The 21,916-nt window shown below is 34.7% G+C and overlaps 2 protein-coding genes across 3 annotated transcripts in view; both read left to right on the plus strand.

The window, feature by feature from the left end:
• LOC142334604 (saccharopine dehydrogenase-like oxidoreductase) overlaps nt 1–21,916 on the plus strand; it is an 81,172-nt gene that overhangs the window by 1,539 nt on the left and 57,717 nt on the right. The window contains exons 2-4 of the mRNA XM_075382768.1: nt 5,735–5,847; nt 11,934–12,014; nt 13,007–13,136. Of these exons, the coding sequence (XP_075238883.1) occupies nt 5,735–5,847; nt 11,934–12,014; nt 13,007–13,136 (324 nt within the window). The remainder of the gene's footprint in view (nt 1–5,734; nt 5,848–11,933; nt 12,015–13,006; nt 13,137–21,916) is intronic.
• LOC142334606 (delta(3,5)-Delta(2,4)-dienoyl-CoA isomerase, mitochondrial-like) overlaps nt 801–21,916 on the plus strand; it is a 440,398-nt gene continuing 419,282 nt past the window's right edge. The window contains exon 1 of one of the 2 annotated variants that reach the window (XM_075382773.1): nt 801–829. The gene's annotated coding sequence lies outside the window, so the exon portion shown is untranslated. The remainder of the gene's footprint in view (nt 830–21,916) is intronic. The other variant, XM_075382774.1, reaches the window with a different exon arrangement.

Consider the following 21,916-nt stretch of genomic DNA (forward strand, 5'->3'; position numbering starts at 1 on the left):
TTAAAAATCATTTTGAGGGCTGATCTGTGCAATTTCGCTTGGATTCAACATTTACAATACAAAAGTTATCCCTTATTTCCAAATTTAATCTCAAACCAATCAAATTTCAAAATTGAGTTCAAACGAAGCATAGCACACGGGGGCAGCTTGCGCATTTAATTAGTATTTGTAACATGGTATCGTAATAACATATTAAAATGACAAAAAAATAAATTTTAAGGTCCGAAAGAAGTGACACGTAGTTTAGTTGACTATGTTTTTTTTGTTCTGAAGAGTTACGGAAATTTTGTTGTTGCTCAAGAACTAATAGGTTTTGACAAATGATACGGACTGGTGATTTTCTAAACAATGAGGCATTGAATAGTTTTTTAATTCTCAAAAATGTTCACATTTTCACCATCTCTTTAATTGATTTTAATGCGCTCAAGGCGCTCTCCTTTTGGTTCTTTTCTTCTGATCAGAATGGAATTTCTTGTCTGGTTGGTAATTTAATGCCTTTTAATTTTTCTTTTATAAGTCTTGATACGCCAGATTTTATTAATGGTTTTTGTTAGAAGTTACTAAAGAAAGGGTTACCAAAGAAAGAAGTTCATCTGTTGCGTTCATCGGGATATGCAAAAGTAGTTCTCTAACTGACATTATACAACCAACAGATAAAAATCACAATTTTTTGTTAGCTTTTAAAACTTTATTCTTTTTAAAATTTAACTTTGTGTGTTCCGCAATATTGTTTTGATTCAATTTTTCTTTTTTGATTTTTATTTTGTAATGCTGTGATAAACTTATTTGTAATGCTGTGAGCCTAATTGTTGTGATAAACTTATTAAATAGATACGCTATGATCATGAGTTGCCTGTGTGTGGTGGAGCGCCCTTAAGGGATTTTAGAAACAGGCTTGTCAAGTTTGCTCTCAGTGGTTCGCTGTGCCGTGTTTGTGCTCTGTCAGTGGTCCTGCGTGCTGTTGGTGGTCTCGGGTCTACGATCCCCAGGTTTTGTGTGTTCTCTGGGGTCTGTGGCCAAACCGGAAGGAAAGACATCTAACCACCAGGTTGTACTGCTCCTACACATGCTTACTTCATATATATTTATATAGTGTATGTGAATATATATATATATATATATATATATATATATATATATGTGTGTGTGTATGCTGTGTGTCTATGAGTGTGCTCCTGTGTTTGTGCTCCTGGATTTGTACATGCGTGAACCAGACGATACTGCTTCATATTTTTGCAGGTGATGAGACAATTTGCTGCACAGATCCTGCCCTGGAATGCACAAGATTTAGTAATTGGCACATCCAGGACAAAATATATTGAAGGCAGCGCAGTTGGAGCAACCATCCACTCATATCGCGGAGCTAACCTAATCGACCTCTTCAATGTAGTTAACCAGTATCCGCCCCTCAATTTGAGATCAGTATGCATTGTCGCAGGATTCAATGATCACCACTACTCATGCTCTCACTTCATTGAATGCTACCGAGTTCTGTTGGATATCATATGTTATAAATTCCAACCGCGTATTGTCGTTTCACCTAAAATAATTGCCACTTCAAATAATAAACTTGTTAACAGGAAAATATATTTCATGAACTTGGCTCTGCATCGATTTCTTCATTTTTATGCAGTTTCTTTGATTGTTTCACCATATTTTTTCTTCAGCAGATCTGCTTTTTGTCGAGATGGTATTCATTTCTCTTTCTACGGTAACCATTTGTTTACGTTGTATCTACATAATGTGATATCCTTTTGCAATGAATTTTATGCATAGTTATATTCATCTTTATCAATAATCTACACTCGGTAAACAGCCTCCCTCTGACAATGTCAGATACTCAAACCCATTGCTCTAAGTGTTCTATTCACCTCCGAGGAGGTGGAGTTTGGTGCTACGGTTGCGGTACATATATGCATATCAAATGCAGTGGTCTGTCAACTAAAAACGATCACCATCCAAACTTCATTTGCAAACACTGCAGTCATTCTGCAAAAATTGACCCTCAAGAACATGATCCAAGACCCTCAATCGAGACACCCCCGGAACCATGCGACTTTTGGAAAAATTTTAAAGACGAACAAATAGAAACACTAAGGAAAATATACAACGAAATAGTTCATTGGAAACCAATCTTCTTTACCATTAGCAAAAATAAAGTAGGCTTCAAAATTGCAGATGTAATGAACATCATTCTCACCAGAACGCTTGAAGATGGGCCTCAGACTGAATGTGCTATGATTTGCACAATGATAATGCCGCATTTACTTCTCGCAAGATCCAAAAGTGAAAATGATGCTTCAATAACAAAAACCTTATCTAGAAGGCTCGATCTGTGGATCAGATGCAAATTCGACGACCTTTTTGTTGAGGCCAAGGCACTTCAGGAACGCTTAAGGAAATTAAATAGAAAACGAGAAGTGGATGAATTTAAAGCCTTTGACAATTAAATGGAGTCCGGTAAGATATCGAATGCTTTACGATGTCTTTCAGACGATGCAAAGGGCGGTGTGCTATCAACATCCGATAAAGTGACTATCAAAGGAAAAAACTGCACCGTACTCGATCTTCTACAAGAAAAGCATCCATGCAGTCAGAAATCTGATCTTAAGTACGTAGTAACTGACCTGAAAAATCGGGATTTGCCGTTCCATCCCTCTATTTTTGAAAAAATAAATGTCTCTGAAATAAAACGCGCCGCAATGAAAACAAATGGCAGCCATGGCCCATCTGGTCTTGATGCTAGCGAGTGGAGACGACTTTTGACATCATACAAATCCTCCTCAATCGATCTTTGCAAAACAGTGTCCAAACTTGCAATCAGAATTGCCACCGAATAATTAAATTTCTTGAATTCTTATAACGCTTGCCGTCTGATTGCACTAGATAAATGCCCTGGGGTTCGACCAATTGGCATTGGCGAGGTCATAAGACGAATTATAGGCAGGAGTATAGTAAAGTGCGTTAAACGAGATCTCCAATTACTTGAGGGAAACGTACAGATGTGCCTTGGACAAAAGAGTGGCATCGAACATGCTATCCATGCACTCCGGCAGCGCTTTCTTGAAGATCGTACTGAAGGTATCCTACTGATTGATGCCAGCAACGCGTTTAATAGCTTGAATAGAGATCTGGCTCTAAAAAACATCAGAAAGCTTTGTCCCTCAATTTATACATATACAGCAATCAGAAACTCGTATAAGACCCCATCAGACCTCTTCATTGATAAAAGAGTAATCAAGTCTCAAGAAGGAACAACACAAGGTGATCCAATAGCCATGGCAATGTACGGAGTTGCTATACTTCCTCTCATCGACATGCTCGAAGATCAAAATTTGACTCATAAATGGTACGCAGATGACGGTAATGTGGCCGGTAGTCTTGAATCACTGCGATTCGTGCTAGATAAGCTCTATGAACATGGCAGTGCATTCGGTTATAATGTGATCAAATGTCATCTTATTACAAAACCTGAGTTTATTCAGAAGGCGAACAAAGTTTTTTCGGGATTAGATGTTGATGTTATTGAAGGTCATCGAGTCCTAGGTTCAGTTATTGGTTCTGATGAAAGTTGTAACGATTTTCTGAAAGAAAAGTCAGTGAACTACTCTAACATGCTTGAGAAACTCGCTAAACATAGTAAGGTGTCCCCTCAGAATGTGTACAAATCATTTACGAACGGATTGCAACACAAGTTGACTTTTATTGCTAGGACTACTCCAAACGCGGACAGTCTGCTGAGGGAAGCCGAAAAAATAATTGATAAAAATCTTATACCTTCAATGTTGAATCATCCCTCTTACAGTGACAGATACCGGAAGGTTTTCTCTCTTCCTCTTAAAGAGGGTGGGCTGAACATTCTTCTTCCTGAAGACAGGGCAAACGAATATGAAAGATCTATTCGGGTTTGTGAGCCGTTACAGAATCAAAACGCTATAGATGCAGAGTTTTATCAGGAGAAAATACTTCAGAAAATCAGAAAAGAAAAACAGGAACAAGCTATAGCGAAAAAGTTGGCAATCAAAGATCTCATCAATGATAAAGAGGCATATTCTCTAGATTTGGCTATGGAAAAAGGAGCATCATGCTGGCTAGATGCACTTCCATTGAAAAGATATCATTTTGATTTAACCAAGGGAGAGTTTAGAGATGGAATTGCTCTTAGATATGGATGGGATCCCGTAAAATTGCCATCAAGATGCGCATGTGGAGAAAATTTTAATGTAGCCCATGCTCTTCATTGTCCAAAAGGTGGCTATACGCACATAAGACACAATGACATCCGTGACTCTTTTGCCAACCTGCTCAATGAGGTCTGCGATGATGTCGAAGTAGAGCCCTGTCTTCAGTCTTTGCAAGGGGAAACCTTCGCAAATAGAACTACTACTATTGATGACGACGCTCGACTAGATATCAAAGCTAATGGTTTATTCGATTCACGCTTCAGCAGAACGTTCTTTGATGTGAAAGTGTTTAATCCGTATGCGAAGAGTTGCCCAAGAAGCATACCGGATTCCTACAAATATCACGAGTCCATCAAGAAGCTGAAATACGAACAGAGGATAATCGACGTCGAGAAAGCCACCTTCTGTCCGTTAATCTTCTCGTGTACAGGAGGAGCTGGTCCATCAGCATCAAAAGCCATACAGAGATTGGCTTCTAGGATCAGCGATAAGAAAGAAGATTCATATTCGGACGTGATCACGTACATAAGGACAAAACTAAGTTTCGCTCTTTTACGTAGCTCCATACTCTGCCTCCGTGGCGCGCGCTCCATGCGCAGGCGCCCTGCAGTAGAAGCGTCAATAGGAACCATTGTAGAGGAAGGGAGGCTGTTATGCTAAATGCTTGATATTTTTTCTAATCTTGATTCAAAATCACTGCATATTATACTTTAATTGCTAATTACCATATCTATCTTGTTCATAATTCTGGTGCTTTATTTTCTTTATCCTTTGCATCTGATGCTTCAATTTTTGACTACTGTCAGAATTTATAAATACACATAGGAGTTGACTTGCTGCCCCCGAGTTGACCGACTACCCTTTTAGGGGAGGGGCTTTCTCTTAATTGACCACTTTTTGTAATGCTATTTGGGTTTTTACTTTTGTAATGAAGATTTTCTAGTGTATAGTTAGTTTTAAAAAAAGTTGGCGACTAATTTTCTACAATTTAGCAGCGACAATTTCAACTGCTTGGCCCGATCGTATCTTTGTGTATTAACATTTCTGCTTTATTAATATCCGAACAAAATTGGAGCAATTATTGTAGTCATCTGTCTTTTTGTGATGAAAATTTTCTGCTTGACTGTTTTGATTATGATAAGCTCTTTTAAAATCATTTGAAGCTCCTTAGTGAAGTCGACTTCCCAAATACTCATTGGGATAAGTGCCTATTTTTTCATTTAATTGTACAGCATGAGATGGAATTTGTTACTGTGAATTAATAAACAGATTTAGTTTGGCTCTTAAAATTTATTCAACGTTAAGCTGTCTAGTTTTGCTTATTATGCCTCTTCAAGCACACATCAGTTAATTCACTTTTGCAGCCATTTGTCCAAGGTCAATTGCAGTGAAGAGTTTTGAAAGGGAAAATGGAATCTTCAAAAACATAAAAACAAAAGAGCTTAATATGTTAACGCGCTAATGTGTTCGAATTTATGTGCACTTTTTCAATGCAAGTGTTGAAACGTTCTTCGTTCAGGTTTCTTCGGATCCGTTGTTCTTTATTATAGTGTATGAGTCATCAGTGTCACAGGTGCAGTTAGTGGAGGCAGATGTCAGTGATCATGAATCGCTTGTGAAAATGTGCAAAACAGCCAAAGTGGTGCTCAATTGCGTTGGACCCGTTAGTTGCTCATTTGCTGTCACACATTCAATTCTTATTGAAGAGCAGTCAAAATGATTTTTAAGTCTCTGTCAAAACAACAGGATATCTGTTCTAGCCTCAATCTCTTCACACTATTGATGCTGGAATGGCGTCCCATAAGTACTGGTTTGTTTTAGAAAAAAAAGGTTGCTCTAAGAAAAAATCATTGCTGTAATTTGAAAGAAAGCTGGCTGCGTTATTCTACATGCCCTTGGCTAAGTTTTAATGAGCCTTAACCCGCAGTGCACTCACTTGTATTGAAAAGTACATCGAAACGAATTTCCAGTAAGTAAAGTCAATGTTCTGCTCATAGTTTCAAAGCTATGTTCATGTTGTCATCAGTCTAATATTAACTGTTTTGAGACAAACTACTGCGTCCTAATGGGTTGCCACCTGTTTTCTAAAGAAGTTCTGATAGCTTCCCTTGTTTAAAACGTTCAAACCATTGGTGCTTGAGACTGCAACAACCATCAGATTTATTAATGTAATATGATAAAGATAAAATTGTAATCAGTTTCATTTTAATTCAAGCCATTATTGGTTTGATTGTGTTTTTTTACAATAATAATTGTGTTTTATATATTTTAGATTCTATTCGTGCCCGTTTTTTTGTGAAAAATATTTTGATGGTTTTTGAAGTCAGTTAGAAGCCGAATTTTTAGTAATGATTTTTGCCACAAGGAAGCAGTAAAGGGATTAAAAAGGCCAGCAGTTTTAAAGTGTGCATTTTTAAAATGTGAAAATATCTTTTACATTGTGTTTTGATTTCCGAATGGAATTAATCTATTTTGATCACTTGGGGTTTTCGATGTTTTTCCACTGTCTTTATTTTTTCCACTAAAACTTGTAAAAGCATTGCAAACAAGCATATCTTCTAATGGTGTATATTTCCATACTGGACGGTTAATAGTGTATCTCTGTGACACCGTTTGTTTCCCAAAATACTAACGATTTTTACTCGTCTTTATAGCCTCAAAGCTGCGGTAGTTCTGGTTGATCGATTTAGTTCTTCGAATGACGCCCATTTTATTTTTTTACATCGTTGCGGGAACAATTTTTTAATCTGTGTTTATTGTTCCGACCCCACTTGTGGGGGGGGGGGAACTATATACTCAAATGGGCTTTTTTTCTTCAGACAATTTTGGCCGATCGATATATTCATCGTAGAGAAATGTGAGTGGTATCATAAAAAAGCTCGTCCAGTGCAGAATTCGAAAATAAAAAGAGTTTTTTAAATTCCCTTTTTTTATTCGAGGAATTTTCGAGGTTTAAAGTTTTGTGTGAACATGTGATATTTTGTTCACTTTTAGCATGATTTTGTTCAATTTAGCGTAATTTTTGTTCAAATTAAGGGTTTTCTATAGAAATATTATTTCGAAATTACATTTCATGCTACAAAAGGAAGCAATTTTGTGTTACCAGCAGACCGATGAAAAGGCTAGTTCTGGTCTCGTGAGGAAGTTTACCATAAAAAACTCCATTTCAATTTGAGAGGTGTTTTTTTTAGAAAATTTTTCCTATTTATTATTGTTTTTTTAGTCACTTAGAGATTTGTCATTTTCATATCGAGGTTCCTTAGTGACTCATTTACAGTTGAATAATACCCAATGAAAAAAGATTCGTTTTCAAGGCATCGCTCATGTTTTTTGTCTTCGACTCTGAGTTTTCGAAATTTTTAATGAAGTTCTGATTTTCCTTTTGAGGTTTTACTAAATTTTGGGAGTCCTATTGCATAGAATTGCCAACTTAAAGTTCAATCGGATTTCCTATGTGCATTAGGTAAACCTATATAGCGCTGTGAGTGGACAGCTAAGGGCTGTCAAAACTTAAAAAATAATTTTTCAATTTTTTTTTGCTTAACCGATTTTAAAACTAATTTTCATGAACAGTAAGTAAGTCTCAGTAATGACAGGACCCTCTTCCTTTTAACTTCAACTAAAATGAATCTGGTAAGCAATTTTATCTGCTCACTATTGGTTTTATGACTTCGATAACACGAGTTTTCGTAATTTCAAAAAAAAATGTATTTTTTTTGTATTTTTGTTTCCTTTTGAAGTCTTATCTCATTATCTTTGTATTGGCAGTTCCCGTTGGCTTAAAAAAGACGTCCAAAGGATCATAGATAAACTTTCATAGATAATATGGTTTAAATGGCATCGACACTTCCTCAAATTTCTGCATTTTTTGGTTTTTACCATTGTTTGTTGTTGTTTTCATAATCATAGGACTTATTGTGATGTCTTATTGATAACTTGTTGATGACAAACATCCATTTCGTCCCATCGAGACATGAAGTAAGGTATTTTTTCTACTTCCTTGGAAAGCTCTTGACTTTAATGGCTGTTAAGACTTTAAAAATATTTTCTTAAGAATTTTTTTGGACTTTATCCAATCTTAAATTAATTTTCGTGAACTTTAAGTCAATCTCAGTAATGACAAGACCTCAATTATTTCTACTGCAACTAAAATGAATCTGGCTAGTACTTTTTCGTTCTAACTATTGGTTTTATGACTTCGATGCCACCAGTTTTCATATTTTTTTAAATTTTTGGATAGTTTTTTGTAATGTTGGTTTACTTTGAAATTTTATCACATTATCCTAATATTGATAGTTCTCAGTGGCTTAGAGAAGGCGTTCAAATGGTCATAGATAATTTTTTCAGAGAAAAATTAGAGGTTTAAATGGCTTCTTCACTTTCTTGCACTTTTCTGCGGAATTTTTGGCTTTCGCCTGCGTTTGTTGTTGTTTTCGTAAGACCTACTGGAATGTCCTACTGATGACATAGGATTGACAAACGCCTTATCTCCTTTTGAGGCATAACTTGCCATACTTTTTGACTTCCGTTGAGAGCTATAGAATTTATTGGCTGTTAAGACATTAAAAAAAAGTCTTTTTTGGACACTAACCATTGGCAAACTTATTTTCATGAACTGTAAGTCAGTCTCAGTGATGACAGGACCCCCGTCCTTTTAATTGCAATTAAAATAATCTATCAAGCGGTTCTGACTGCTAACTAATGGTTTTACGACTTCGATGCCTCGAGTTTTCATAATTTCGAAGAAAAATGTGGATTTTTTTGTTCAGGTTCACTTTGAAATTTTATAACCTTATCCTATTATTGATAGTTCCCGTCGAATTATAGAAGACGTCCAATAGATCACAGATAAACTTATCAGAGAACGCTTGTGGTTTAAATGACTTCGGCACTTTCTTTTTGCACTATTATCCTGAATTTTTGGTTTTTGCATATGTTTGTTGTTTTCATAATCATAAGACTTATTGTGATGTTTTTTTGATGACTTGATTTACAAACATCAATGCCTTCTCTTTGAGACGTAATTTTGCTGGTTTTTATCTTCCGTTGAAAGCCAATGAATTTAACGTTTTTGATATAACGGGTTTTCTCGAAAATTTCCGGATTTTTGTTATATTTGTTCATTTTTTTTTGATTTTTTGAAGTCATTTTGTTAAAAAAAAAGAAGAACCCCGTTGCTGCTAAAAATTTAGATGAGATTAGAAAAATTTTAACCAAAAATTTTGAATTTGCTGTTTTTGCTATTTAATTCTTCATGTAGTCGTAAAATGCTGACTGGTCTCATAGGCTGGACAATATGCGTTTTCATACAATTATGTGAGTGGTCAATATTTGTGTTTCTTTTTCTCTTCTTATGGCACATTCGCTGATAAGTTTTTGTTATTGCTTATTTTGGTCTTTGTTTTTTTTTCTCGTAGTCTTTTTATCGGCAGATCTTGTAAGCGCTGTAATGAGGCATGGTATTGTGCTATTCAATTAGACCCGGTTTTGTAACGATTTTTTAAAACTCAAACATCCATTTTTAATTATCTTTTCATTAGGTTGACAATTAAGTCTAGATGATATCTAGATGATATCGGGTCGGAACATCATGCGCAAACGCACCTTAACGAGCATCCTTGTTGTATTATATTATGTCGACTTTTTGGGCAATCTGCCGGCTTCGTTTTTTATTGCCTTGTCTTTGAGTTTTGAGAGTGACAGGTCTGACTGACTGTCCTAAAATAAAAATAATGGAATCTATAAAAGTTTTAAATTTGAATCCACTGTTTTAATTGGCTTTTTGGCTTCGTTTTTCCAAGACATGACTGAAATAAGAAGCGAAGCAGTGGCGGAAAGCTGGCATAGATCAGGTGGTATTTGGCCATAGCCCTTATAAAGTTATGAACAGGGTTTGCTGCCGTTGATTACTTTGCCGGCTGCGTTTTTTATTGCCTTGTCTTTGAGTTTTGAGAGTGACAGGTCTGACTGGCTGTCGTACAAAAAAAATATTGGAATCTATAGAGGTTTTAAATTTGAATCCACTGTTTTAATTGGCTTTTTGGCTTCGTTTTTCTGAGACATGACTGAAATAAAAAGCGAAGCAGTGGCGGAAAGCTGGCATAGATCAGGTGGAATTTGGTCACAGCCCTTATAAAATTATGAACAGGGGTTTGTTTTCACATTGGCGAATTTAAGTTTTTAACTATTTTTCAAGTTCGTCGTTCAATTGTTTGATATAAACTATTCTGAGGTTTAGTATTTTTGGCCTGCAATCGAGATCTTTACACAAAAATTCAATTCCGGACTCACTTTTTCTCCACATATAGAGGACCATTATATTGCATGCCGATTTTTTTCTTTAGCCGAAATCGGAAACTTTTCTACGCATTCTAGAAAGATTGTTTCTTTAAAAAAGGTAATTAAGTGTTGGAATTCAAATTCAAAAAGAGAAATTTATAAAACGTAAAGTCTTACCTTTCCCTTCTTATATCACAAGCTATTTTTCTGCTAGCCTACAAATTTTGTGCAGCCTTTTTACAGCAAAAAGTGAGTCCTGAAATTTTATTTGAAAAAATATAATGTTGAAATGTCATTTCTGGAATAATTTTGTCTTGGTCTCGTTTGAGCTTAAAAAAGTCAAAGACATCTGAGGGTATTAGTGAAATAACTGAAGTTGACAGAAGAGTAGTAATTTAAGGTTGGAATGCCAGGTTTTCACGTTTTGCCAATTTTGAGTGTTTTCTATTTTCTTTTTTTTGGTAGAATTGTTTGACTTTGACGTTGGTATCAAGCAACATGGATCAAAATAAAACTGTTTACCCCTTATGTTCAAAAAACACGGGATATGATTCAAATTTTTCGAGATTCAGTCTTTTTAAACTGGAACTATCTACAAACTTCAACGGAGCAAAACTTCCGTAGCAAAGTTTAAAAATTCGAAATGCTTTTAAAACTTGAGTTTGAGCGGAAAAAGTATTTAGAAAAATGGAAAAGACGACTTTCGTAAGATTTGATTGCAGTCAATAACAACAAGCAAGTAGTAAAGCGTTGAAAACAATGACAAACTTTAATTATGAGAAACTCAGACCAATAAGATTTTCAATCGGGCATCGGGTTTGGAGCATCAAGTTTTTTCCTGGTTGCAGTTTTTGCAACAATGGCTGAGATCATAGCTTTTTTCGTGGACTATATTTTAAGTTCCCGTGCCACATGCAGACTCACCTGCGCCATCTTTTCAAGTTGAAATAAAGAATTTAAAGTCCCTGAAATTCAATAGAGGAATAGAGGTCACATAAACTTGATTTCTATAATCCACTTTCACTTGAAGGATTTTTTAATGAAAATTTAATTGGAAAATCAGGTTGTTTGATTTTCACTCTATTTTAATAGAGCGTGCTACATAAATTTTGTTCGGTATTTTATTCCCTTAAACTTATTAAAAACGAAACTGTTTGTCTCTGAGATCAAAGCGTTCTGTCTCATTTTGTGTGCCTCAGAACTGGAGAAAGTTTGTCATAAGTTCTAGAAGAGAGTGAATAACCGGTCTAGCGCCGTCCAATGTTTCATATTTGTAATCGCTGCAACAAAGTAATTGAAGTTGCTTTGCCTGATGCAGATTATTTGTGCCACGTTGATAAATGAGGTGATAGATAAATTTATGGCGATAAAGGCATGCAAATAGCAGAATGGCAGAAAATGGTTTTCTGAACGAGGCTACATGTTAAGTGCAACAGGTTAACCATTTGAAATGTTTGATTCATTTTTTAGTTCCGTTTCTTCGGTGAGCAAGTAGTCAAGGCGGCCATTGAAGCAAAGACTCATTACATGGACATCAGTGGAGAACCATTAGTGAGTACAAAATTATTGCATTCGGTGTCAAAATTTCTTCAGTTTGATTAAGTAAGATGAAAATGGTACTGATTAAAACTCTAAAATAGTTTCAAGTGTCATGTAGCTTTTTCTTTACGACTGAATTGTTCTCGAGCTATGAAATTTCTGTTGAAGAAAAATCAGAGTAATAAGGTAAGAAAAACAGAAATAACTGGTTACAACGAAACATAAAATTTTATTCTACAGCAATTACTGTTCTTCGATACAGAATTCAGCAATAGGAAAACAATCAAACACTCTATTTTGATGTCCGAATTATGAGTGGCAATTTCAACATACCTTCCAGCATACTCTTCGCCATTATTTTTCAATCTATGGGAATCAAAAGATGATAACCGGGTCGATCAACAAGTTTGCGGTATGAGGAGAACTCCAATTGAACTGCTGGCACTTGCGCTTCAGAATTTCCATCGCAACTTGGTTACTTCAATTTAGACGAAAATTCTCTACTATGTTTACTTTGACAATTTGAGGATTGATCTTGCCAGTATGCGACGTTTAATTAAAATTTTCGTGAGGCTGGCCGTTCAATTTCTCTGTATTGGGAAAATCAATGGAAAATATCTTTGACGACTCAAAAGTTTTTCCTAGGTTCAGCTCTTGTCCACTGATAAAATTTGCAGCCAATTCTGTTGTTTCAATTGCTTTGTCCAATTGAACTTTGCTCTGAATATTTGTTGGTTCTGCAGAGCAGTTTTTTTAGCTGTTTTCCTAAGGATTTAGCGAAAAAGGTTGTGCTTTGAGATAGCACCTTGTTTTGTTTATTTGGATAGGCCGATTAAATATCCAGCTAAACCACATACTTCAAATGCCTGATTTGGATAGCTAGATAGTTTTCAACATCAATTAGACTCAGGCTTTATCAATTAGACTCAGGCTTTCAACATCAATTTTATCTCATGGAAAATCTATTATTTTTGAGTGTTGAACTGTAAGCGTGTGTTTGTCAGTACCTGGAGTCAATAGAGGCGGAGTGGAGTGAAGTGGCGAGGCGAGAGGGTGTGTGGGTGGTGGGCAGCTGTGCCTTTGACAGTATACCCAATGACCTGGGTCTAGTCAACTTCAAGAAAGAGTTCCCTGGTCAGTCCCCTAATTATTCCTGACGTCCGTACTTTTTCTTGCCATTGGAAGTTCTTGAGGGAAAATCTGTGGTCGTTATATAATGCTCTCGCAAGTTATAATGCAAAATATTTGCTCGAACGTTTTTATTCTCGAACATTCTTTCCATTGTTTCTTGAGCTATTTGGCTTTTGAAGTGACCCGTTCACTCTTGGCTTCTCGCCCGTCGCTTGATTTTTGATTATCGAAATGGCTCTCATTCAGAATTGAAGCAGCTAAAAACTTATTTTATTCTCGAAAGTAATTATATAATTAAAAGCGTTAAATTTTTTTTATTCTGCACTCTCTTGTCTTGACTTCTTTCTAGAATATTCTTTCGATTTCATTTCTCGAGTGGCTTTTTCACGCTTGGTTTTATGAATTTTTCGAGTGATTGAAATTGCTCTCAATAGGAAATTAGGTGGGTTGCTAAAACAAAAGCTGTTGTGAGCGATGAATCCTATATATTAAACGCGTGAGCTCTAAAGTGGGACAAAATTTTTGCATGTTTAAGGGGCCTCTCGAAGCGCATGTTTAAGAGCCGCATTGAGTAGCATGTTTAAGCGAACATATCGAGAGAGGTCAATGACCTAAAAGGCTCAAAGTAGATGGGTGAGACTCGAACCCGGGACAAAAGACTGTTAGCCAGGTGCAGTTACCACGAGGCTAAGTGGGCTTAAAAGTATGCTCGCCCAGAGGGAGGATTTACTGTCCTGGGTACTACGTGTTTCTTGAATTCTCTCGAACTAAATTTGAAGTTCTTATTGTAAACGTGTGTTTTTCTGCAAAGTTTTAGCTTTACAGATTCTGCGCTATTCTAGAACACTCTTAGATTTCAACTAAGTTTTTCACGCTTTACTTTTTGATTTTTGTGTGATCTCAAATGCTCTCAATCTGAAATATGTTATTGATACGATATAAGCAATTGTGAGAAACGGTGGTTTGTAGTCGTTATAGTGCAGTTGGTAAGATGGAGGACTGCTATTCTGAGGGGCGAGGGTTCGAATCCGTGCCGGGTACCCTCACTTTTTTTCTCACTTCCTTTTCTCACTTTCTTTTCTCGCTTTCATTTCTCACTTTCTTTTTTGACTTTCTTTTCTCACTTTGTCTTCTCAGTTTTCCTTCCTTTCCTTTTTTCACTTTCTTTTCTCAATTTCTTTTCTCACTTTCTTTTCTCACTTTCTTTTCTCACTTTCTTTTCTCACTTTCTTTTCTCACTTCCTTTTCTCACTTTCTTTTCTTGCTTTCTTTTCTCACTTTCTTTTTCACTTTCTTTTCTCACTTTCTTTTCTCACTTTGTCTTCTCACTTTTCCTTCCTTTCTCTTTTCACTTTCTTTTCTCAATTTCTTTTCTCACTTTCTTTTCTCACTTTCGTTTCTCACTTTCTTGTCTCAATTTTTTTTCTCGCTTTCTTTTATCACTGTGTTCACTTTCTTTTCTCACCTTGTCTTCTCGTTTTTCCTTCCTGTCTTTTTTCACTTTTTTGTCACTTTCTTTTCTCACATTCGTTTCCCGCTTTCTTTTCTCACTTTCTTTTCTCACTTTCTCTTCTCGCTTTCAGTTCTCACTTTCTTTTCTCACTTTCTTTTCTCACTTTCTTTTCTCACTTTCTCTTCTCGCTTTCTTTTCTCACTTTCTTTTCTCACTTTGTCTTCTCACTTTCCCTTCCTTTCTTTTTTTCACTTTCTTTTCTCACTATCTCTTCTCACTATCTTTTCTCACTTTCTTTTCTCACCTTGTCTTCTCACTTTTCCTTCCTCTCTTTCACTTTTTTGTCACTTTCTTTTCTCACATTCGTTTCTCACTTTCTTTTCTCACTTTCTTTTCTCACTATCTTTTTTTCGCTTTCATTTCTCACTTTCTTTTCTCACTTTCTTTTCTCACTTTCTTTTCTCGCTTTCTTTTGTCACTTTCTTTTCTCATTTTCTTTTCTCGCTTTCTCTTCTCACTTTCTCTTCTCACTTTGTCTTCTCACTTTCCCTTCCTTTCTTTTTTTCACTTTCTTTTCTTACTATCTTTTCTCACTTTCTTTTCTCACTTTCTTTTCTCACTTTCCTTTCTCACTTTCTTTTCTCACTTTCTTTTCTCGCGTTCTTTTCTCACTTTCTTTTCTCACTTTGTTCTCTCACTTTGTTTTCTCACTTTCTTATCTCACTTTCGTTTCTCACTTTCTTTTCTCACTTTCTTTTCTCAATTTTTTTCTCGCTTTTTTTCTCACTTTGTGTTCACTTTCTTTTCTCACTTTCTTTTCTCACTTTCTTTTCTCACCTTGTCTTCTCACTTTTCCTTCCTCTCTTTTTTCACTTTTTTGTCACTTTCTTTTCTCACATTCGTTTCTCACTTTCCTTTCTCACTTTCTTTTCTCACTTTCTTTTCTCGCGTTCTTTTCTCACTTTCTTTTCTCACTTTGTTCTCTCACTTTGTTTTCTCACTTTCTTTTCTCACTTTCGTTTCTCACTTTCTTTTCTCACTTTCTTTTCTCAATTTTTTTTCTCGCTTTCTTTTCTCACTTTGTGTTCACTTTCTTTTCTCACTTTCTTTTCTCACCTTGTCTTTTCACTTTTCCTTCCTCTCTTTTTTCACTTTTTTGTCACTTTCTTTTCTCACTTTATTTTTTCGCTTTCTTTTCTCACTTTCTTTTCTCACTTTCTTTTCTCATTTTCTTTTCTCACTTTCTCTTCTCACTTTCCCTTCTTTTCTTTTTTTCACTTTCTTTTCTTACTATCTTTTCTCACTTTCTTTTCTCACTTTCTTTTCTCACATTCGTTTCTCACTTTCTTTTCTCACTTTTTTTTTCTCACTATCTTTTTTTCGCTTTCATTTCTCACTTTCTTTTCTCACTTTCTTTTCTCACTTTCTTTTCTCGCTTTCTTTTGTCACTTTCTTTTCTCATTTTCTTTTCTCACTTTCTCTTCTCACTTTCCCTTCTTTTCTTTTTTTCACTTTCTTTTCTTACTATCTTTTCTCACTTTCTTTTCTCACTTTCTTTTCTCACTTTCTTTTCCCACTTTGTTTTCTCATTTTCCTCTCTCACTTTCTTTTCTCACTTTCTTTTCTCACGTTCTTTTCTCACTTTCTTTTCTCACTTTGTTCTCTCACTTTGTTTTCTCACTTTGTTTTCTCACTGTGTTTTCTCGCTTTGTTTTCTCACTCTGTCTTCTCAGTTTTTTCCTTTCTTTTCTCACTTTTCTTACTTCCTTTTCTCTTTCATTTCAGTTTTTTCCTCATTCTCTTTTCTTCATTTTCTTTTCGTCGTTTTCTTCTCACTTTCTTTTCTCATTTTGTTTTCTCACTTTCTTTTCTCTCTTTGTTTTCTCACTTTGTCTTCTCACTTTTCCTTCCTCTCTTTTTTCACTTTTTTTCACTTTTTTCTCACTTTCTTTTCTCAATTTCTTTTCTCACCTTCTTTTCTCATTTTCGTTTCTCACTTTCTTTTGTCACTTTCTTTTTTCGCTTTCTTTTCTCAATTTCTTTTCTCGCTTTCTTTTCTCACTTTCTTTTCACTTTCTTTTCTCACTTTCTTTTCTCACCTTGTCTTCTTACTTTTTCTTCCTCTTTTTTCACTTTGTCACTTTTTTCTCACATTCTTTTCTCACTTTCTTTTCTCACTTTCTTTTCTCACTTTCTTTTCTCACTTTCTTTTTTCGCTTTCTTTTCTCACTTTCTTTTCTCGCTTTCTTTTCTCACTTTCTTTTCTCACTTTCCTTTCTCACTTTCTTTTCCAACTTTCTTTTCTCATTTTCTTTTCTCGCTTTCTGTTCTCACTTTCTCTTCTCATTTTGTCTTCTCACTTTCCCTTCCTTTCTTGTTTTCACTTTCTTTTCTTACTATCTTTTCTCACTTTCTTTTCTGACTTTCTTTTCTCACTTACTTTTCTCACTTTCTTTTCTCACTTTCTTGTCTCACTTTCCTTTCTCACTTTCTTTTCTCACTTTCTTTTCTCACTTCTTTCAGTTTCTTTTCGTTTTCGTTTCTCACTTTCTTTTCTCGCTTTTTTTTCTCACTTTCTTTTCTCATTTTCATTTCTCAATTTCTCGCTTTGTTTTCTCACTGTCTTCTCAGTTTTTTTCCTTTCTTTTCTCACTTTTCTCACTTCCTTTTCTCTTTCATTTCTTCACTTTTTTACTCATTCTCTTTTCTTCACTTTCTTTTCGTCGTTTTCTTCTCACTTTCTTTTGTTTTCTCACTTTCTTTTCTCTCTTTGTTTTCTCACTTTGTCTTCTCACTTTTCCCTCCTTTCTTTTTTCACTTTCTTTTCTCAATTTTTTTTCTCACTTTCTTTTCTCACTTTCGTTTCTCACTTTCTTTTGTCACTTTCTTTTCTCACTTTCTTTTCTCAATTTCTTTTCTCGCTTTCTTTTCTCACTTTCTTTCCACTTTCTTTTCTCACTTTCTTTTCTCACTTTCTTTTCTCACCTTGTCTTCTCACTTTTTCTTCCTCTCTTTTTTCACTTTGTTACTTTTCTCTCACATTCTTTTCTCACTTTCTTTTCTCACTTTCTTTTCTCACTTTCTTTTCTCACTTTCTTTTTTCACTTTCTTTTTTCGCTTTCTTTTCTCACTTTCTTTTCTCGCTTTCTTTTCTCACTTTCTTTTCTGACTTTCCTTTCTCACTTTCTTTTCCAACTTTGTTTTCTCATTTTCTTTTCTCGCTTTCTGTTCTCACTTTCTTTTCTCACTTGCTTTTCTCACGTTATTTTCTCACTTTCTTTTCTCACTTTTTTCACTTTCTTTTCGTTTTCGTTTCTCACTTTCTTTTCTCGCTTTTTTTTCTCACTTTCTTTTCTCATTTTCATTTCTCACTTTGTTCTCTCACTTTTCTCACTTTGTTTTCTCACTGTGTTTTCTCGCTTTGTTTTCTCACTGTCTTCTCAGTTTTTTTCCTTTCTTTTCTCACTTTTCTCACTTCCTTTTCTCTTTCATTTCTTCACTTTTTTCCTCATTCTCTTTTCTTCACTTTCTTTTCGTCGTTTTCTTCTCACTTTCTTTTGTTTTCTCATTTTCCTTTCTCTCTTTGTTTTCTCACTTTGTCTTCTCACTTTTCCTTCCTTTCTTTTTTCACTTTCTTTTCTCAATTTTTTTTTTCTCACTTTCTTTTCTCACTTTCGTTTCTCACTTTCTTTTCTCACTTTCTTTTCTCAATTTTTTCTCGCTTTCTTTTCTCACTTTCTTTTCACTTTCTTTTCTCACTTTCTTTTCTCACTTTCTTTTCTCACTTTCTTTTCTCGCTTTCTGTTCTCACTTTCGTTTCTCACGTTGTCTTCTCACTTTCCCTTCCTTTTTTTACTTTCTTTTCTCACTTTCTTTTCTCATTTTCATTTCTCACTTTCATTTTTCGCTTTCATTTCTCACTTTCTTTTCTCGCTTTCTTTTCTCACTTTCTTTTCTCACTTTCTTTTCTCGCTTTCTGTTCTCACTTTCGTTTCTCACGTTGTCTTCTCACTTTCCCTTCCTTTTTTTACTTTCTTTTCTCACTTTCTTTTCTCATTTTCATTTCTCACTTTTTTTTCTCACTTTCTTTTTTCGCTTTCTTTTCTCACTTTCTTTTCTCAATTTCTTTTCTCACTTTCTTTTGTCACGTTCTTTTCTCACTTTCTTTTCCAACTTTTTTTCACTTTCTTTTCTCACTTTTCTTTTTTCACCTTGTCTTCTCACTTTTCCTTCCTCTCTTTCACTTTTTGTCACTTTCTTTTCTCACATTAGTTTCTCACTTTCATTTCTGACTTTCATTTTTCGCTTTCATTTCTCACTTTCTTTTCTCGCTTTCTTTTCTCACTTTCTTTTCTCACTTTCTTTTCTCGCTTTCTGTTCTCACTTTCTTTTCTCACTTTCGTTTCTCACTTTCTTTTGTCACTTTCTTTTCTCACTTTCTTTTCTCAATTTCTTTTCTCGCTTTCTTTTCTCACTTTCTTTCCACTTTCTTTTCTCACTTTCTTTTCTCACCTTGTCTTCTCACTTTTTCTTCCTCTCTTTTTTCACTTTGTTACTTTTCTCTCACATTCTTTTCTCACTTTCTTTTCTCACTTTCTTTTCTCACTTTCTTTTCTCACTTTCTTTTTTCACTTTCTTTTTTCGCTTTCTTTTCTCACTTTCTTTTCTCGCTTTCTTTTCTCACTTTCTTTTCTGACTTTCCTTTCTCACTTTCTTTTCCAACTTTGTTTTCTCATTTTCTTTTCTCGCTTTCTGTTCTCACTTTCTTTTCTCACTTGCTTTTCTCACGTTATTTTCTCACTTTCTTTTCTCACTTTTTTCACTTTCTTTTCGTTTTCGTTTCTCACTTTCTTTTCTCGCTTTTTTTTCTCACTTTCTTTTCTCATTTTCATTTCTCACTTTGTTCTCACTTTTCTCACTTCTCTCACTTTTCTCACTTTTCTCACTTTTCTCACTTTTCTCACTTCTCTCACTTCCTCTCACTTCCTCACTTTTCTCACTTCCTTTTCTCACTTTTCTCACTTTTCTCACTTCCTCACTTCCTTTTCTCTTTCATTTCTTCACTTTTTTCCTCATTCTCTTTTCTTCACTTTCTTTTCGTCGTTTTCTTCTCACTTTCTTTTGTTTTCTCATTTTCCTTTCTCTCTTTGTTTTCTCACTTTGTCTTCTCACTTTTCCTTCCTTTCTTTTTTCACTTTCTTTTCTCAATTTTTTTTCTCACTTTCTTTTCTCACTTTCGTTTCTCACTTTCTTTTGTCACTTTCTTTTCTCACTTTCTTTTCTCAATTTTTTCTCTCGCTTTCTTTTCTCACTTTCTTTTCACTTTCTTTTCTCACTTTCTTTTCTCACTTTCCTTTCTCACTTTCTTTTCTCACTTGCTTTTCTCACGTTATTTTCTCACTTTCTTTTCTCACTTTTTTCACTTTCTTTTCGTTTTCGTTTCTCACTTTCTTTTCTCGCTTTTTTTCTCACTTTCTTTTCTCATTTTCATTTCTCACTTTGTTCTCTCACTTTACTCACTTTGTTTTCTCACTGTGTTTTCTCGCTTTGTTTTCTCACTGTCTTCTCAGTTTTTTTCCTTTCTTTTCTCACTTTTCTCACTTCCTTTTCTCTTTCATTTCTTCACTTTTTTACTCATTCTCTTTTCTTCACTTTCTTTTCGTCGTTTTCTTCTCACTTTCTTTTGTTTTCTCACTTTCTTTTCTCTCTTTGTTTTCTCACTTTGTCTTCTCACTTTTCCCTCCTTTCTTTTTTCACTTTCTTTTCTCAATTTTTTTTCTCACTTTCTTTTCTCACTTTCGTTTCTCACTTTCTTTTGTCACTTTCTTTTCTCACTTTCTTTTCTCAATTTCTTTTCTCGCTTTCTTTTCTCACTTTCTTTCCACTTTCTTTTCTCACTTTCTTTTCTCACCTTGTCTTCTCACTTTTTCTTCCTCTCTTTTTTCACTTTGTTACTTTTCTCTCACATTCTTTTCTCACTTTCTTTTCTCACTTTCTTTTCTCACTTTCTTTTCTCACTTTCTTTTTTCACTTTCTTTTTTCGCTTTCTTTTCTCACTTTCTTTTCTCGCTTTCTTTTCTCACTTTCTTTTCTGACTTTCCTTTCTCACTTTCTTTTCCAACTTTGTTTTCTCATTTTCTTTTCTCGCTTTCTGTTCTCACTTTCTTTTCTCACTTGCTTTTCTCACGTTATTTTCTCACTTTCTTTTCTCACTTTTTTCACTTTCTTTTCGTTTTCGTTTCTCACTTTCTTTTCTCGCTTTTTTTTCTCACTTTCTTTTCTCATTTTCATTTCTCACTTTGTTCTCTCACTTTTCTCACTTTGTTTTCTCACTGTGTTTTCTCGCTTTGTTTTCTCACTGTCTTCTCAGTTTTTTTCCTTTCTTTTCTCACTTTTCTCACTTCCTTTTCTCTTTCATTTCTTCACTTTTTTCCTCATTCTCTTTTCTTCACTTTCTTTTCGTCGTTTTCTTCTCACTTTCTTTTGTTTTCTCATTTTCCTTTCTCTCTTTGTTTTCTCACTTTGTCTTCTCACTTTTCCTTCCTTTCTTTTTTCACTTTCTTTTCTCAATTTTTTTTCTCACTTTCTTTTCTCACTTTCGTTTCTCACTTTCTTTTGTCACTTTCTTTTCTCACTTTCTTTTCTCAATTTTTTCTCTCGCTTTCTTTTCTCACTTTCTTTTCACTTTCTTTTCTCACTTTCTTTTCTCACTTTCCTTTCTCACTTTCTTTTCTCACTTGCTTTTCTCACGTTATTTTCTCACTTTCTTTTCTCACTTTTTTCACTTTCTTTTCGTTTTCGTTTCTCACTTTCTTTTCTCGCTTTTTTTCTCACTTTCTTTTCTCATTTTCATTTCTCACTTTGTTCTCTCACTTTTCTCACTTTGTTTTCTCACTGTGTTTTCTCGCTTTGTTTTCTCACTGTCTTCTCAGTTTTTTTCCTTTCTTTTCTCACTTTTCTCACTTCCTTTTCTCTTTCATTTCTTCACTTTTTTACTCATTCTCTTTTCTTCACTTTCTTTTCGTCGTTTTCTTCTCACTTTCTTTTGTTTTCTCACTTTCTTTTCTCTCTTTGTTTTCTCACTTTGTCTTCTCATTTTTCCCTCCTTTCTTTTTTCACTTTCTTTTCTCAATTTTTTTTCTCACTTTCTTTTCTCACTTTCGTTTCTCACTTTCTTTTGTCACTTTCTTTTCTCACTTTCTTTTCTCAATTTCTTTTCTCGCTTTCTTTTCTCACTTTCTTTCCACTTTCTTTTCTCACTTTCTTTTCTCACCTTGTCTTCTCACTTTTTCTTCCTCTCTTTTTTCACTTTGTTACTTTTCTCTCACAT

Source organism: Convolutriloba macropyga, chromosome 2 (assembly GCF_964194025.1).
Source record: "Convolutriloba macropyga chromosome 2, txConMacr16.3, whole genome shotgun sequence".
NCBI classification, from domain to species: Eukaryota; Metazoa; Xenacoelomorpha; order Acoela; family Convolutidae; genus Convolutriloba; species Convolutriloba macropyga.